General features: G+C 40.7%; 1 protein-coding gene across 2 annotated transcripts in view; it reads right to left on the bottom strand.

Annotated features, from left to right (window-relative positions):
- Positions 1 to 18,577, bottom strand: part of RANBP17 (RAN binding protein 17) — a 480,295-nt gene extending 461,718 nt beyond the window's left edge. The window contains exons 1-2 of one of the 2 annotated variants that reach the window (XM_053566863.1): positions 18,404 to 18,577; positions 1,910 to 2,056 (exon numbers count right to left, since the gene is read on the bottom strand). In XM_053566863.1, coding sequence (XP_053422838.1) covers positions 1,910 to 2,056; positions 18,404 to 18,421 — 165 coding nt within the window. In that variant the 5' untranslated portion in view covers positions 18,422 to 18,577. The remainder of the gene's footprint in view (positions 1 to 1,909; positions 2,057 to 18,403) is intronic. The other variant, XM_053566864.1, reaches the window with a different exon arrangement.
- Between the last annotated feature and the right edge of the window lie 571 nt (positions 18,578 to 19,148).

Here is a 19,148-nt window from a genome sequence, read left to right as displayed (position 1 = left end):
ATGCTGAGTTAATTAAATCACCATTATTTTATTGTAGCAGCCAAAGTTGTATGTGTAGAGCAAACAAATTTAAGACTACTAGTCTTTTGGTGAGAACAAATGCTTAAAGAGTTGGGGGACACTGGAGCAACATCAAAAGTCAAACTTAAAAATGAGAAAAATGATTTTTAAAGTTGTCTTTAGGTCTTGATAAGGGACAGACAGTTCTAATATTGCTCAGATTGTTAAAGTTACCAATAAATATTCCAGAAGTCAATACTAAATGTGAAGTGACTAAAAAATTAACCTCTTTGAAAAGTCTGTGTGAAATTACGGGCCAGAATATTTTCAAAGAAGTTGAGGAAACATTAATTTAGTAAAGAATCATCTGCTAAGATGTGTTACACCAGGGATGAAACATACATGGAGCAGAAAAGGGCTTAGTTGAACAAATCAATAAAGCCTGTGAAAAATATGTGAGATGTTTAAAGCATATGTATTTTTCATCAGTAGATACTGTGCAGTAAATATCTGAATCTATGTCTGGTGAATTTATCTTCAGTTCTGTGAATTTCTGTCAGATACAGACATTAAATATCCTAATTTGTCCTGTCACACAGTAAATTAATAGCTTATCAGTGGCAATGTTTTATAGCAAATTTTTTAGCTCATGGATGAAAGTTAAATTTTTCTGAGTAAGAAAACCAAGCCACTAATGTTCAAAACTGAATGGCTTTGGAAATTACCTTTTGCTAGAAACTTGACAACGTCTCTTAATGAATTCAACCTAAAATTACAAAATTGTCTAAAATAATACAGAATTTACACTGCAGCAAAGCCATTTTGATAACTAAAACTTTTTGAATCACAAGTAATGTCCCACTTACCACACTGTCAAAAGTTAAAATATTTGCAGATATACTTTCTTAGCCCCAACTACAGTTCCAGTTTCAGACCTTGATGCAAGTGGAAATGAAATTTCCATATTTAAAATCTATTTAACTATGCAATTGAGGAGTTTCCACCTTATCTTCAATTGGAAGTGATTAATTTGCAATGTATCACAGGTCAAAAGGCAAATATCAAGAAAAGATTTAATAGAATTCTATAAATGCTAAGTGATGAATATGCTTAATTAAAATCTTATACTTATGGACTGTTATTAGTATTTAGCAGTACTTATTTATGTGAAAAGATATTTTCAAAGATGAAATATGTAAAATCTCATTATAGATCTGCATGAACAACTGGAAATGAAAGGAAACACCAACTCTGAACTCCAGCTAACTCACCTCTTGGCCAATAAAGCCTAAAATACAGGGTGGCCCTTCACAGAAAAAGTTTGCCAAATCTGCTCTAGATCATACAGTCTCTTACTGTAGTGCTTACTGTATCATTTTGTAGCTATTTATGTATCTGTGAATTTCCAACCAAAGAGCTACTTAAATGTACATAAAACAAACAGGCAGATAGTGCCTGGTTTTACATTTCAGTATTTTGCTAAAATGATTGCTGAATGAATGGCTGTGAATATCTAGAAGAGAGGCAAGCAAAAGATAGACAACATTCTTCTGAATCATCCTTTCAAGTTTCAGAGGTAATTATAACTTGCCTCCCCTACCTGAATTAAAAAAAAGTTGTCAACTTCCTAAAAGTGTAATTCTGCCCACTAAAATGAGACAAAAAAAGGGGCCAAAAGTCACCAAGAAGCTATTTTAATTCACTCCTATTTCTACCTCCCAGCTCTTCTCTAAGTTTGCTTTCCAAGCTTTCTAATTCTTTCTCAGATTAACCCCTCTGACAGTGAAATATACTCCAATAAAAAGACATGTGGCAATATCTATCAGCCACCACTGTGAACACACAAGTTCAGCAACCTAACATTTACCTACTCATCTTTCACGGTTAATCAGTGTTACCAAATACTTACTGTTCCTTGTTCTAATAAAAGTTGACACTTGCTGAGACATTCTGGGCTGTCAATAAGTTCCAACAGTGCTTTCTCAGCCTCTATTCTTTGTGTAAGATCAGTCCCTACGTAGAGATGAGTACATAACACTTCCAATTCAGCCAAACTCTTGAAAAGAAAAAAAAGTTAACATTTTACTAGAATGAAAAAAATAAGGTAAATATATTAACTACAGAAAATAAAGATGTAAACATCATGCCTCCCTATATTCATTAATTCAGCACAGATTTATTGAAATAATATGTACAACTACTTACTAGGTGATACAGTGGCAAATAAAACAGCCACATCTCCTACCCCAAAATTATTTACACATAAACTGATCGTTCTGAAATGGAAAATTAAGAGTATAAAATGGAGAAAACTTGCCTAATGCAAGAGGAGGGAAGGAGATGGAAGGTCACGGTGTATGGCACACCTCTTAGGGGTGGGACACAATTACAAGAGGCACTTTACCTAACAAATGCAATCAGTGTGACTTAGTTCTTGGTACCCTCAATGAATCCCAAACAATTTAATAAAAAAAAAAAAGGAAATAACGAACATTTATGCTGAGACCTAAAAGGATAAAAGATTAAAAAAAAGGAAAAATTAAAAGGGAAAGAAACAGCATTTACTAGGGCTATACTGTGGAATGCAATTTAGTCATTTCGAGGAATTAAAAGGTCAACGTGTCTAGTAAAGAGGAGCAAGGTGGAAATGCTGTATGAAGTTAGAGAGATGAATGAGGGAAATGACCATACACAAGTTGCAGATAACCCAATTTACATTCTTTCTCAAATTATAAGAATTTCCATTTCATTTATTAAAAAATAATAATTATACGCGCCAGCCCCATATACCAAGGGTGACGGGTTCAAACCCAGCCCCGGCCAAACAGCAACCAAAAAATAGCCGGGCATTGTGGTGGGTGCCTGTAGTCCCAGCTACTTGGGAGGCTAAGGCAAGAGAATCGTTTAAGCCCAGGAGTTGGAGGTTGCTGTGAGCTGTGTGAGGCCATGGCACTCTACCGAGGGCCATAAAGTGAAACTCTGTCTCTACAAAAAAAAAAAAAAAAAATGACTTTCTTGGGCGGCGCCTGTGGCTCAGTCGGTGGGGCGCCAGCCCCATATGCCAAGGGTGGTGGGTTCAAGCCCGGCCTCGGCTGAACTGCAGCCAGGAAATAGCTGGACGTTGTGGCAGGCACCTATAGTCCCAGCTACTCGGGAGGCTGAGGCAGGAGAATCGCTTACGCCCAGCAGTTGGAGGTTGCTGTGGGCTGTGATGCCACGGCACTCTACCAAGGGCCATAGAGTGAAACTCTGTCTCTATATAAAAAAATAATAATTATTATTATTATTATACATTTATACTGATCTAGGGATTCTGAACTAAAGACTCACAGTGCTACAGATGAATTTTATCATGATTTCTGGAAACTGTGACTTGACTCCATGGTATTTCTGGCAATTTAATAACAAGTTATGTCACAGGCTCCTATTTTATAAGCACAAAGACTAAATCATTCTGTTTTTAAATATTCGTATGTTCTCATCTGATGATATAGGACATATGGAACCAATCTAAGAATGAGGAAATAGGCTCAATATTCCTCTCAGCTTTAAAGAATTTTTGTTAAAGGCGCCTTATTAAAATAAACTAACTCACTTTGAACTCAAATTAGAGAATTACTCTTTGGAGGACAAAAACAATGGCACAGACTTCAATGTCAGGTAGACATATGAAGGTAATGGGATAGTCCTTTAAAAATGCCATTTTCTATCCTTCCTGGCCTGAATTTTTATGTGACAGCCTTGCCATATACTTGCAACAGCCTAGTGCTATACTAGTCCACAAACTCCCTCAATGCATTTATCTCCTCATAATAGAAACACAACAAGTAACACTAAAATGAGATCTTCTCTAGCTCCCAATATTCTTTTCACTTCTTTCTTCTTCTTAGTTGTTTTACAGTACTTTCCATTGCCCTATTCAGGTGAGAGCAAAGGCTTCCCAGATTTGCAAATTTTCTGCTAGAGTGAAAATAAAAGTCCAAAAGTAAGATTTCATAAAGATAACATCAAAGACCTCAAATGAAACATATTTTAAACATTTCCCCCACCTAGACTGACCTAATAAGACCAGATTACTATTACATACTGTTCATAATATTAAACTACATAGAAAATTTATAGTTCATTAGTATATATAAAATTCTCATGTTTTCTCCAGGTAAGATAGAGAAAAACAAAAAGAACTGCTTTTCCCTCTCAAGACCTTAGAAGTCTTTTTCTCTCATCTAATAAATTTGAAGGACTGAATTTTAGAACCACTATAACTTAATGATAAACTGATCCTACTGTCATATGAGGTCTCACAATTTAGCTGACAAACTTGCCACTGTCCAGTTACATTGGCAGCACTGCACAAACAACTCAGTGAGGTTTCATAACCTTGGTATATCAGTGTCTGACAGTTGTGCTCCAATCATCATGAGGAGGTATCTTGCTGAGTGGCATTCATGACTATTGTGTGTTCTTGTGTGCTATTACAAAAATATCAGAACTTGAATTATGGCAATGAACAAACATTGAATTTCTTGTTTAATGTAGCAAGAGTAGAAGTGAAATCAGGGACATGTTAGCACAAGTATATGGGGATAACACCATGAAGAAAATGGCAATACGGAAATGGATTAAACATTTTTCTGAGGGGTGAGAAAGTGTCACTGATGAAGACAGGTCAGGGCAGCTAGTAATGAGCAGAACTGACGATAACATTGCCAAAATTTGTCAATTTGTGTGTCAAAATTATCAGCTGACTGTGACAAGCATAGCAGACCAAGAAAGCATCAATAGACAAACAGAAAAATCTTAACTGAATACCTTATCATGAAAAAGGTGTGGCTCTTGCATCACAGCAATACGCTAGCTCACAAGGCAGTCTGTTTTTAGCCAACAAACAAATAATTGCCTTGGAATACCCTCCCTACTCACCTGATCTGCTCCCCTAACCCCGTGTCTTTTTTCTTTACCTGAAGATAAAGGAAATATTGAAAGGAAGACATTTTGATGACATTTAAGACATGAAGGGTAATATAACAATTCTGACGGCCATACCAGAAAGGGGTTCCAAAACTGCTTTGAAGGGTGGACTAGACACTAGTATCAGTGCATCAGCTTCCCAAGGGGAGTATTTCAAGGGTGACCACAATGATATTTGGCAATAAGGTATGTAGCACTTTCTTTTTTTTTTTGAGACAGAGTTTCACTATGCTGCCCTTAAGAGAGTGACGTGGCATCTATTCACAGCAACCTCAAACTGTTGAGCTTATGCAATTTTCTTGCCTCAGCCTCCCAAGTAGCTGGGACTATAGGCGCCCGCCCCAATGCATGGCTACTTTTGTTGTGGTTGTTGTTGTTGTCATCGTCATCCTTGTTTTGCAAGCCCAGGCCAGGTTCAAACCCGCCAGCCCAGGTGTATGTGGCTGGCGCCCTAACCACTGAGCAACCGGCACCGAGCCACATGTAGCACTTTTTCTAGGCTGAGTTTGTGAACTTGATTGTCAGACTTCATATATTCATTTAGGCCTAAGATTATCTGAAGTAGACTTTGACTGCAAAAAGAACCAGGCCAAAAATAGTGATAAGATCTGTTTAACCAAATAAAAGGCAACAAAAAAGAAAATAACAGAATAGTGCCTATCTCATAGGTTTGCTTAGAGAATTAAATTCAGTCAGTGCCATGTAACTTGTGGCACACAATTACACTAAAAAAAAAAGATTAGTTATTCCTATTACCTAATTATAGTATTGAATGGATTGAATTATAATCCCTTAAGACAGCGGCTCTCGATCTGTGGGATGCGAAACACAGGAACTGTATTAAAGGGCTGTGTGCAGCATTAGCAAGGTTGAGAACCACTGCCTTAAGAGATATATCCAACTCCTAACCTATGAATGTGACCTTATTTGGAAACAATGGGAAGCTGATGCACTGATACTAGTGTCTAGTCCACCCTTCAAAGCAGTTTTGGAACCCCATATCCAACCCCCAACACCTATGAATGTGACCTTATTTGGAAACAGTGTCTTTACAAATCCTTAATTAAGTTAGAGATCTCAGGATGAAATCTTCCTGGTCCTAAATCCACTAACAGGTATCATTATCAGAAAAAGGAAAAAAAGATTTGAGATGCACAGACACAAAGAAACACAGGAGGGGCAGAGACAAGATAGCTGCCTGAAGCCAGCTTTCCACAGAGGCTCTTGTCCAGGAGAGTTAAAGGACAGAAATTTAGCAAGTAACCGGGTGGATTTGAGCTGCACCAAGAGAGAAGGTTGAAGAACGCACATCAACGCCGCTGAGGCGAGCTGCGACCATAAGGATACAAACAAAAGGTACAAAATCCATCACCAAGCGACAGGAGTCCCCTCCCCATGAGAACGGCTCAGAGTGCCCCACAAACAAACGAGCAGAGTTCAAAGGTCCTCCCACTACACTCCACGGGAGAGACCCTGTAAAAACTGGACCTACCTCCCCTACGAGGGTGCCACAGCGTTCTCCTGCCACGCATAAAACTGTATAAAACTGTATATATTCTCTACCTGCAACTCTGAGCTCCCAGCACTCCCCTCCACTCTCACTCTGAGGTCTGGAGGCCTGTCCCCCAGGAGTTCAGATTATTAGGTGATTTCTCAAGGGGTGTGGACAGGGACAAAACCGCAGCTGGTCAGTGCTGACTCTGGGGCACGGGAGTGAGGAGAGGGAACCACACCAGAGCTGCGGTACCCCAAGGTGCACACCAGAAGCCGTCTTTTAGCAACAATAGGGCTCACTCCCAGATATTCTGAAGCCACACCCCCTGTCTCCCTAGGCAACCAGAGGAGGGTGAGCATCTACTCAGGTGGCAACCACCACTGAACAGATCTGGACGGAAATGCAGGCCCCGTGAGTAAAGGGTTTGCCTGAGTTAGTACTAGCCTGGGTGGAGCGCAGGGACTAGAAACGCACGTGCAAGCTGGGAAGTTCCCAGAGGACCGCTTTACTGAGCCTAAGACACACCCGGCCCTCTGGAGATCATCAGCCTATAGACAAAGGAAGACAGGAGGATAGAACTGACAGGTAACCGAATACAAACCTGCAGGAGCAAAGACAGGGCCTGAGGTGCAGGCTCTGGGAACTCAAAACAGCTTCTATTCTGCAGGGAAATTTAGCAGGGACAGAAACAAATTCCAGCAAAGTTGTTGTGTTCTGTTCTGTCAGTAACAGCAATCGGGGCGGGGCTGGAACTGAGTGAACACCCCCCAGCCTCCATCAAGCACCCAAGGTTGTCAGGACTTACCTCCCCCTGCTAGATAGAGGCAGAGCGCAGCAGCCTGGCTGAACAGAAATAGATTTCCTTGTGATTCAAGCAGGTGCAAAACCCTGGAGAATCTATTCACTACAGGCAACTGGGTCAAAGCCCTCCGGGACTATCAGTGACAGGGTGTGTAAGGGGTGCAAAGTGGGGAAGCTTCCCAGACTGGGGAACCTTCCCAGACTGATCCATTTGCTGAGTCTATTTGACTCCACGGAGCACTGGAGCAAGCCATATCAGAGTAGTCACCAGACCCCTGAGATCCAGTTGCCAGAGACCTTTTAAACTCCCCCACCTGAGGCAGATGCTAACTGAGACAACTGATTTGGACCTTTTGAACTGAGCCAATCGCCCAAGGAGTATTCAGGTGGTGCCCTGGGTGTGTGGTTATACGAAGGTTTGATTTTCGTTTTCCAATTGTTGCCTGTGGGGTGGGGGGTGACTTAATTGCTGGTATTTCTCCACAGCTGAGACTTCAACCCAGAGTAACTGTTTCACTAGGGTTGAACAGAGACCAGCTGAAAACAAGACAGAACCACTTAGCCCCACCACACCAAACAGGTCCCCAGTTTCTCAGGCCATAGCACTGTACAAGTCCTCGACAAAGCTCCAGGGGAAAAATCAAACGGTGTAAAACAATCATGGGGCGGAATCAGCGGAAAAACTCTGGTAACAAGAATAACCAGAATAGATCAACCCCCACAAAGAAAGACATGGCAGATGTAACTGAAGATCTCATTCATAAACAGCTGGCCGAGATGTCAGAAATCGAATTCAGAATTTGGACTGTAAACAAGATTAATAAAATAGAGGAAAATTTGGAATTAGAAATTCAAGCAGCAATTCAAAAGTCAGAATTAGAAATTCGAGGAGAAATTCAAAAGTTGTCTCAAGAATTTAACGAATTTAAAGACAAAACCACCAAAGATTTTGACACACTGAAGCAAGAATTTGCAACCCTCAAAGATCTGAAAAATACAGTAGAATCCCTCAGTAACAGAGTGGAGCAAGCAGAAGAAAGGATTTCTGACACTGAAGACAAAACCTTTGAAGGCTGGCAAACTCTCAAAGAGGAAGAGAAATGGAGAGCAAAAACGGATCATTCTCTCAGAGAGCTCTGGAATAATTCAAAGAAGGCTAATATCCTAATTGGAATCCCTGAAAGTGATGAAGTGGCCTCGCAAGGCAGAGGCCCTCCCCCATGAAATTATGAAAGAGAATTTTCCAGACATGCCAAGAGATTCTGAAATTCAGATAGCAGACAGTTTCAGAACCCTACCACAACTCAATCCCAATAGGACATCCCCTAGGAAAATCATAATTAACTTCACTAAAGTTAATATGAAGGAGAAAATTCTGAAAGCAGCCAGACGTAAGAAATCCATTACCTACAAAGGGAAGAATATTAGAATGACTGCAGATCTCTCTGCTGAAACTTTTCAAGCCAGAAAAGGGTGGTCATCGACTTTTAATCTCCTAAAGCAAAATAACTTTCAACCCTGGATCCTGTATCCAGCTAAACTGAGTTTCATTTATGATGGAGAAATTAAATACTTTAATGACATTCATATGTTGAAGAAATTTGCCATAACCAAACCAGCTCTTCAGGATATTCTCAGACCTATCCTCCATAATGACCAGCCCAATCCTCTACCACAAAAGTAAACTCACTCAGATACTTTTGATCAAACTCTAACTTCCACAGTGGCAAAAGGATTAAAAATGTCCACTGGACTTTCAAAAAATTCGATACCCAAAATTTTACCAGACTTATCAATATTCTCCATTAATTGTGAACGGCTTAAACTGTTCTAAAGAGGCACAGGTTAGCTTACTGGATACAAAAACTCAGGCCAGATATTTGCTGCATACAAGAGTCACATCTTACCTTAAAAGACAAATATAGACTCAGGGTGAAAGGATGGTCATCCATATTTCAGGCAAATGGTAATCAGAAAAAAGCAGGTATTACAATTTTATTCGCAGACACAATAGGCTTTAAACCAACAAAAGTTAAGGAAGGATAAGTATGGTCACTTCATATTTTTTAACAAGATCTTAACAAACAGAATCCAGCAACACATCAAACAAATTATACATCATGACCAAGTCAGTTTTATCCCAGGGTCTCACGGCTGGTTCAATATACGTAAATCTATAAGTACAATTCAGCACATAAGCAAATTAAAAACAAAGACCATATCATTCTCTCAAATGATGCAGAAAAAGCTTTTGATAATATACAGCATCTCTTCATGATTAGAACACTTAAGAAAATTGGTATAGAAGGGACATTTCTTAAACTGATAGAGGCCATCTACAGCAAACCCACAGCCAATATCGTACTGAATGCAGTTAAATTGAAATCAGTTCCACTCAAATCAGGAACCAGACAAGGCTGTCTCCACTGCTCTTTAACATTGTAATGGAAGTTTTAGCCACCGCAATTAGGGAAGAAAAGGCGATCAGGGTATCCATACAGGGTCAGAAGAGATCAAACTTTCGCTCTTCACAGATGATAATGATTATATATCTGGAAAACACCAGGGATTCTACTACAAAACTCTTAGAAGTGATCAAGGAATACAGCAGCGTCTCAGGTTAAACAAAATCAACATTCATAAATCAGTAGCCTTTATATATACCAACAACAGTCAAGCTGAAAACACAGTTAAGGACTCTATTCCATTCACAGTAGTGCCAAAGAAGATGAAATATTTGGGAGTTTATCTAACGAAGGACGTGAAAGATCTCTATAAAGAGAACTATGAAACTCTAAGAAAAGAAATAGCTGAAAATGTTAACAAATGGAAAAACATACCATGCTCATGGCTGGGAAGAATCAACATTGTTAAAATGTCCATACTACCCAAAGCAATATACAATTTTAATGCAATCCCTATTAAAGCTCCACTGTCATACTTCAAAGATCTTGAAAAAATAATACTTCATTTTATATGGAATCAGAAAAAACCTCGAATAGCCAAGACATTACTCAGAAATAAAAACAAAGCAGGAGGAATCACGCTACCAGACCTCAGACTATACTATAAATTGATAGTGATCAAAACAGCATGGTAGTGGCACAAAAACAGAAAAGTAGATGTCTGGAATGGAATAGAGAACCAAGAGATGAATCCAGCTAATTAACATTATTTGATCTTTGACAAGCCAATTAAAAACATTCAGTGGGGAATAGATTCCCTATTTAACAAATGGTGCCGGGTGAACTGGCTGGCAACCTGTAGAAGACTGAAACTGGACCCACACCTTTCACCATTAACTAAAATAGACTCTCACTGGATTAAAGATTTAAACTTAAGACATGAAACTATAAAAATACTAGAAGAGAGTGCAGGGAAAACCCTTGAAGAAATTGGTCTGGGCAAGTATTTTATGAGGAGGACCCCCCAGGCAATTGAAGCAGCTTCAAAAATACACTACTGGGACCTGATCAAACTAAAAGCTTCTGCACAGCCAAGAACACAGTAAATAAAGCAAACAAACAGCCATCAGAATGGGAGAAGATATTTGCAGGTTATGTTTCCAACAAAGGTTTAATAACCAGAATTCACAGAGAACTCAAACGTATAAGCAAGAAAAGAACAAGTGATCCCATCGCAGGCTGGGCAAGGGACTTGAAGAGAAACTTCTCTGAAGAAGACAGGCGCACGGCCTTCAGACATATGAAAAAATGCTCATCATCTTTAATCATCAGAGAAATGCAAATCAAAACTACTTTCAGATATCATCTAACTCCAGTAAGATTAGCCCATATCACAAAATCCCAAGACCAGAGATGTTGGCATGGATGTGGAGAAAAGGGAACACTTCTACACTGCTGGTGGGAATGCAAATTAATACATTCCTTTGGGAAAGATGCTTGGAGAACACTTAGAGATCTAAAAATAGATCTGCCATTCAATCCTATAATTCCTCTACTTGGTATCTACCCAGAAGACCAAAAGTCACATTATAACAAAGATATTTGTACCAGAATGTTTATTGTAGCCCAATTCATAATTACTATGTCATGGAAAAAGCCCAAGTGCCCATCGATCCACGAATGGATTAATAAATTGTGGTATATGTACACCATGGAATATTAATGCAGCCTTAAAGAAAGATGGAGACTTTACCTCTTTCATGTTTACATGGATGGAGTTGGAACATATTCTTCTTAGTAAAGTATCTCAAGAATGGAAGAAAAAGTATCCAATGTACTCGGCCCTACTATGAAACTAATTCATGGCTTTCACATGAAAGCTATAACCCAGTTATAACCTAAGAATAGGGGGAAGGGGGAAAAGGATGGGAGGGAGGGCAGAGGGAGGGTGATTGGTGGGATTACACCTGCGGTGCATCTTACAAGGGTATATGTGAAACTTACTAAATGTAGAATGTAAATGTCTTAACCCAATAACTAAGAAAATGCCAGGAAGGTTATGTTAACCAGTGTGATGAAAATGTGTCAAATGGTCTATAAAACCAGTGTATGCTGCCCCATGATCACATTAATGTACACAGCTATGATTTAATAAAAAAAAAAAAAAAAAAAACACAGGAAAGCAGGCCATATGAAGACAGAGGGAGACTGAAGTGATATTCACAAACCAAAAAACAGTAAGAATTGTCAAAATATCTATCAGAAAGTAAGAGAAAAGCATGGAACAGTTTTTCCTTCAAGAGCTCCAGAAGGAACCAACCCTATATGAACTTTGGTTTTAGACACTGGTCTCTAGAACTGTAACAGAAAAAATGTGTGCTGTTTTAAGCCAGGAGCAGTGCAGCACACCAGTATTTTCAGCTACTTGGAGGGGGATGCAGGAGGACTGCTTGATGACAGGAGTTCCAAGCCAGCCTGGGCAACACAGGGAGACTCTGTCACTTTAAAAAAAAAAAAGGGGTGGGGGTGGGGGATGTTTTAAGTCACCCAGTCTGTGGTAATTTGTTACAACAGCCCTAGAAAACTAATACAAATATTAATATTAATCCAATGGCACCTAAGTAAACCTACTTGGAAAGATTATGGGAAAGCTTGAAAATTATTCTGCTGTACTGATTTAAAGAACCTCAAGATAAAACTGGAATGCACTTAGAACAGTATTTAAGTCAACAATGTTAATAATCATTCCTTTTCCAAAGATATTTCAAATTATTAGTAAATGAAAGGCTATACAGGACAAAAGGGAAAGGTTTAAACTTTCACTTAGAAAAGATTCATAGGGAAAAATCAAATTATTCTTTCATTGCAAGGGTAACCATTAAAAATATGCCCAGTAAACTCATAATGTGATGACTGTAAGCAAACAATCTTCTGATTAGCATTGAATTTTCTAGAGAATCTATGTATAAAGAGACTTTATTTTTCACAGCAAACTGATATATTTTCATCTTAGTTTTATACATTGATGTCTGAGAATATGGTTCAAATGAAAATGCCTCAGAGAAAATAATTCTTTTCTCAAGGTTTGAGTTATTTAAGTTTCTGTAATGCTTAATATCAACATTAGAAGCCCATCTAAACAACTAAAATATCTAACAATGAGAACTGACATCACAGACCTCCAAACATAACTATCAAATATAAACATCACCCCACTTCCATGCCCTAGGAGACAATGATGTAATCTTGATTACAGTCTATATAAGGATCTTCCAAATTCTAGACCGACTTCTGTCCTTTATACTTGACATACAATTTGTCCTAAAATGATGACTTCTTTCTATACAGCAATTCTCATACAGGTTATCTATTAACATGTGAATGCTGAGTCAAAGAAGGCAAACAAAAAAACTATGTATTATATAATAATTAACAGAAAGCAGATCAGTGGTTCCTGGCTAGGAAGGCAGGGTAGCAGAACACTGGGAAGGAAAGAGGCAGCAGGAAGGTTTATAAAGAGGCACAGAAGTACAAGAAAACTTCCAGGGGTGATGGATGTGTTCACTTTCTTGATTCTGGTGAGAGTTTTACCAATGAATATAAATACGCCAAAACTCATCCAATTGCACAGTTTAAATACATATACACATTTTATAATGTATCAGTTATATTATGATAAAGCTGAAAAAAAGAGAATAAAGGTTTATGTTCCAGGAAAAAAAAGTTTGCTAATAACAAAAAACAAATCATTGAACCACAAAAATCCCGCTTTAATCAAATTTAAAGTTCTTTTCAATTGTCTTTTTATATTTATCCTGCCTTCTAGAATGAAGTTTCTTGATTGCCATTAACAGAAACTTCCTTCATTCTGAAGTTATTCTTTCCCACAAACTTTTTCTTTCTTCTTCCTTCTACGACCTTTCCTGAGTATCCCTGAAGGCTTATTCCTGGGCCTCTTGGATCTCTTAACTCTTATAATGAACTGGACAATACTTGTTTTAGTGCTTTCCAATTTATGTAAGTATTTACATCTTCTTTTCAAATCAATCCTAAACAAAAAAGCTCCTGCAACAAACACATTTTCAGTATACTCATTTTACAGATGAAAAAACTGAAGCTGAGACATCAAATATACCTCAGCTGTCCAAGATCAGAGTAAATGATCAATTCTGAGTCAAATACAAGTCTACATATCCCAAAATGCATGTTGTCTCCTCACAACGTTCCATCTTGTTACCCTTTATTTCAATCATCATGCAGTCCTAGATGATGTCCTATTCCATACTTTATTCTGTTTATCTATAAATTTCTTCCTCTTGGAATTACAGAAAGATGCTAAAAATAACAAAAAAAAAAAAAAGCCAGAAACTGAATTGAACATGCTTCCCCAGAGTTCTACTTCAAGTGTCTCTTTGTTGTCAGTGGTTTAGAAGGTCTAGACCAGAATCTAGAGTTACAAGATTAACACTGTCTTTTGCTCTTCCCTCTCCTCAGTACCTCCTATATAATAAAGAATTTAGCCTTTGTCCTCAGCTTCTGGGAATAATCTGTCATATGGTTGTAGACTGGAGTCTGGCTGCTCCATAAATACAAACTATGTGTTTCAAGGTAAGACTTTAGGTCACAAGGTATCAGCTGACATAGAAAATGAGTTCAAACACATGGACAATCAATCAATCAATCATAACTAAGTAATGAAGCCCCAATAAAAACCTGGACATTGAAACTTGGGTATGCTTCCCTAATTTGGAATCAGTGCAGTAGCCACTAATTAACACAGCAAGAGTAACACGTCCTGAGGACAACAGCAGCTTAATTTTGGAATCCTCACAGATTCTTCCCTGTGTATCTCCTTCTTTTGACCAATTTTAATCTCCATCCTTTTTCCTGTAATAAACTGCTGAGTATGACAGCTTTCAGTGAATTCTGTGAGTCCTTCTAACAAACTATAGAATCTGAGGGTGGATTTGGGAAACCCCCAACCTTACAGTTGGTATCCGAAGTAAGGGCAGTCTTATGGTCTGCCCTCAAATCTCACAGGTACATACTTTTCCTATTAACATAAAGATTCAGACTCAACACCTCCACATGATGTTCACAGACAGAACAATCAAACAATATTTTCTAATCGTGGCTACCAGTGCCATGGATTTCTTCAGGGGTGGCTTTGGGAATGAAAGCGTAGGGAAGTGGGGGGTCTTAGAAATATCTTGGTTCAATTTAAATACCATTGATACAATGGAGCAGACACAAGCTTTGGAATCTGCTACTCATTAAGTGGTTTCAGGCAAATTATTTAACCTTTCTAAGCCTCACTTTTGAAACAATACAGACAGAAGCATCCATTTTCCAACATAATCGTGGGAATTAAGATAGACAAGATGGGGGGAAAGCCTAATCTACTGCCTTCCAAACGGCAGGTCCACAATAAATTATAAATAACCTCTTCAGTTACTAATAGTTGTAAGAAACCATAATGATCTTCTATAGTTTCTCCCTTTCGAGTCCATACTACCAGAATGATCTTTCCCAAATCCCTTTTCATGTTATCATTGTGTTCAAAAGACGTATTAAATAGTTCTCAGTCACAACTAAATCAACTCAGGGAGCCTGACTGGGGATTAAGAAAGCTGGCTACAGTCACTGCTTCTGAAACAACAAAAAAAGGAGCAAAAGGGTCCCCTAATTTTTTCCTAACATTATCTCTCCATTCTCATCAAGGCCTCTCTGTCCTATCTAAAGTGCCTACATTTATCTTACTTGTCCCCAATTCTCTCTCTTTCCTCACTGTGCTTCTCTGTCTGGACTGCCCCCTCTCAGGTAATCCAGATACATTACCTATTTTGGGACAACATACCTTAATTCACAGCTTTCTAACCAGAAGGCACGTGCATTAAATGGATCACAGTTATGCCTCTATATTGAGCCCTCTGCTCTCCAGGTAGCCAGGACAGGACTTGAGACAGTATGGAAACTTGACCCCAATGGCCTCTGGCTACAAGCAGTTTACGTGATGAGTCATACAATTACCATTTTTTCTATATGCCATCATGTGAAAAAAATGTGAAAATATAGCATTGCATTAACCTCACCCTACACAAATCTGTTTCTTTACTCATTATCTTGATAGCACAATTTTTGATTAGCTGCTCTACTGCGTTGGTGACAGAATAGGTAGTGGAAAGAATATGACACTTAAGAATTATCAGGCCTGGGCGGCACCTGTGGCTCAAGGAGTAGGGCGCTGGTCCCATATGCCGGAGGTGGCGGGTTCAAACCCAGCCCTGGCCAAAAACCACAAAAAAAAAAAAAAAAAAAAGAATTATCAGGCCTATTCTAACCCCATACCTGGGCAAGTCACAATTGTTCCAAGACTCAGTGTTTTCAGAAATAAAACATATGTATCCCCACCTTTCAGATTAATGGAAGGCTTCAACTCTACAATGAGCATATGAAAACTCAAAATACTAAGTACTGGTTATCAGTACTAACAAATGCTCCTTGAGTTAACTGACTAACAACATGATCTCATACGCTAAAAAGAATTCTTCTGGTCACCAAAACTGATCCTTTAAAAGCTATCTACAGCTACTGTGAAATATATTCCTGGGAAACCAGTATGGGTAGTTTTGACAACAGCAGCTAATTTTTCCAACACTGTACCTAAACATGAAATCTTGTAGGACTTGGTGACTTACAGTACATCATCTTTTCAAGTTTAAAAAGTTCCAGAGTTCCCTCATCCTTTAAGTCACTCTGGAGATTAACACCTGCACTATGAACATCTGACTACCTATTTACAATCCATAAATCCTCCCTGTAAGATCCTCCCTAGGTAAATTTCCCAGAACATAGCAGAGTGTTGTGGTGGGCACCTGTAGTCCCAGCTACTTGGGAGGCTGAGGCAAGAGAATTGCTTAAGGCAGGCGTCCTCAAACTGTGGCCCGTGGGCCACATGAAGCAGTGTGAATTGTATTTGTTCCCGTTTTTGTTTTTTACTTCAAAATAAGATATGTGCAGTATGCATAGGAATTTGTTCATAGGTTGTTTTTTTTTTTAACTATAGTCTGGCCCTCCAAAAAAGGTCTGAGGGACAGTGAATTGGCCCTCTGTTTAAAAAGTTTGAGGATGCCCGGCTTAAGCCCTAGAGTTTAAGGTCGCTCTGACCTGTGACACCACGGCACTCTACCAAGGACGACACAGTGAGACTGTCTCAAAAAAAAAAAAAAAGAGAGAGAGAGAAGAAAATTTCCCAGAACATAATACATTATTTTGACCTATGGACCCTTAGCAATGGCAAGGAGTCAAATATGTCGGGCTCACTATCTACTGGTCATAACATCCTGGAGATGTCAATGACCTAACAGAGAGTGGTTGGTTAAAAGAAAAGACCCTTTGGAAGAATAACTCAATGTGACCACAGGGAGTCCAAAGAAGCCTACAAGAGGAATGTGATACTTAGATACACTATCACCACATTGTCTACCAAAGTCATCTCTCCTCATCCACAGACTCTTCCCACCCCTTCTGTTTGATATGAACCCAATGCTCCAACCAATCCCAAACTTCTGTAGTATGTCAAGTTCCACAATTCTTTGCCTTGGGTCACATTGTCCTCATTCTGCCTCTACCCTTGTCTTCCTCTTCATCTGGCCAACATCTACAATTCTTTCAAGGTCCACTAGACTGCGAGTTCCCTAAGAACCAGAAGCCATGGAGTTTTGCTCAGAGCTATACCTTCAGTGCCTAGTATAGTAGGTCTTCAATAATAAGTTTAGCAATGGGAGCTCAAAGAAACTTAAAGCGTCTCTTGTCTGAAAGCATTAACAGCTCCACTTCACTCCTTCCCAACACACACACAAGGTTGGCTGCCCTCTTTTCTATGCTCCCACGACTAATTCTATCATTTATTTTTCACTTGTACCGTGATTATCTGTGAGCTCTATGAGGGCAGAGATAGTAAATGATGTCACCCTTCATCCCCGAGAACTTTGCACAGTACTTGAGACACAGCAGGCAGACTCAGCAAATGTTAATAAGTGAATGAATGTGTCAGAGGAGCCCGAGGAGACACGTCCCATCCTTATTGCCTCTGCGACCCTAGCGCGCGCCCGGCCCCGGTTTCCTCTTCCAGAGAAGCTGCCGCGCAGCCCTCCTTCGCTACTCCCGACAATACGTGTATAGTGCCTGCCTCCCTCGGCCAATTCAAGTCCAACTGCTGCCGCCGCTCCTTTGGCGAACCCGGAGCTTCCCCTCCAGCTCTGACTGTACAGTGTGGAGGGAGGCTGAGGCACAGCCGTGGCCGGCGACGCAGCGGGAACGCGCGAAAAGTCTGCTTGTTTGCTCGGCTGCCGCCCAAGGCGCGCCAAAGTCGGCCCGCTCGGACTCCCACCTGCCTGGGCGCCAATAGAGCCGCGCGGTCCGTGCCCGTGCCGCGCCGAGGAGCGCAGTCCGGCCCGGCTGGTCCTCGGCATCCGCACGTTCCCCGGCGGCGAGTGCCGAGCCTGACCCACACCCCCGCCACCCGGCTCGGACGCGGGCCGGGTGTGCAGCCCAGACCCGTGCTTGGGGTCTCTGGCTGGGGGGAGGCAGGGAATCGGGCTCCGGGAGGGGGCTGGTCCACGGCCCTGTGGCCTCCGCCGCCGTCCTCAGCCCTCAGTCTCCCGACCCCAAGGTCCCACCGGGTTCCCGGGGCGGCGGGAGAGCGGTCCACGGCGCACAGCGCACTGACCTGGAAGTGCAGCGCCATCTTCCCGGGAGGAGGCGCCGGCCGGCCGGCCCCGAGGGCCCGAAGGGAGGGAGCGGAGGCGGGCGCCGCGGAGGCCCTAGCAGCCCGCGGGGTCCCTGCGCCGCTCGCTACCTCGCTCGCGCCCGCTCCCCGTCGCCTCAGCCGCGCGCCGCGTCCGCGTTCGAAACGCTGGCCCGGGCGGGGCTGGCAGGGACGAGGCGGGGCGGGCCGAGAGGGGCGTGGCTGGCGGGGGCGAAAGAATCTCAACCGCCCCTTGCGCTCAAATTTCAACCGCTTTGGTATTGGTGGGTCGTCACCTGCTAACCTCTGCCCTTTGACCCAACGCACTGTCAGCCAGCGTCTCCCGTGACCTCTGACCTAACAACACAACTTTCTTGCGTGGCTCCCGACCCCTGGTCTCCAGAGATTTTCTGGTCCCGGTAATACTAACCTGTGACACACACAGCCATGGCCTTTGACCCTACAATCCACCTGCTGCCCTTGACTCCACATTCCCAGGGCCCAACTTTAATTGTTTCTTTAAAATGTTTTAACATTATTTCGGTAAAATTAAACTATGCCCACATGCTATTAAATTACAAAATTCTAGTTTCACCTCTTATTTTTGTGTCTATATTTCGTTTAATATAAACTTATATTTTACACCAAATGATTCCATTGGAAGGAGACTTTATTGGACTAAAAATGAGTCAAAATCCTATCTGGTGTTCTTCATTACTTCTTCAAG

Source organism: Nycticebus coucang, chromosome 17 (assembly GCF_027406575.1).
Source record: "Nycticebus coucang isolate mNycCou1 chromosome 17, mNycCou1.pri, whole genome shotgun sequence".
NCBI lineage: Eukaryota > Metazoa > Chordata > Mammalia > Primates > Lorisidae > Nycticebus > Nycticebus coucang.
The sequence above is the reverse complement of the archived record's forward strand: the minus strand, read 5'-3'. Positions and strand labels throughout refer to the sequence as shown.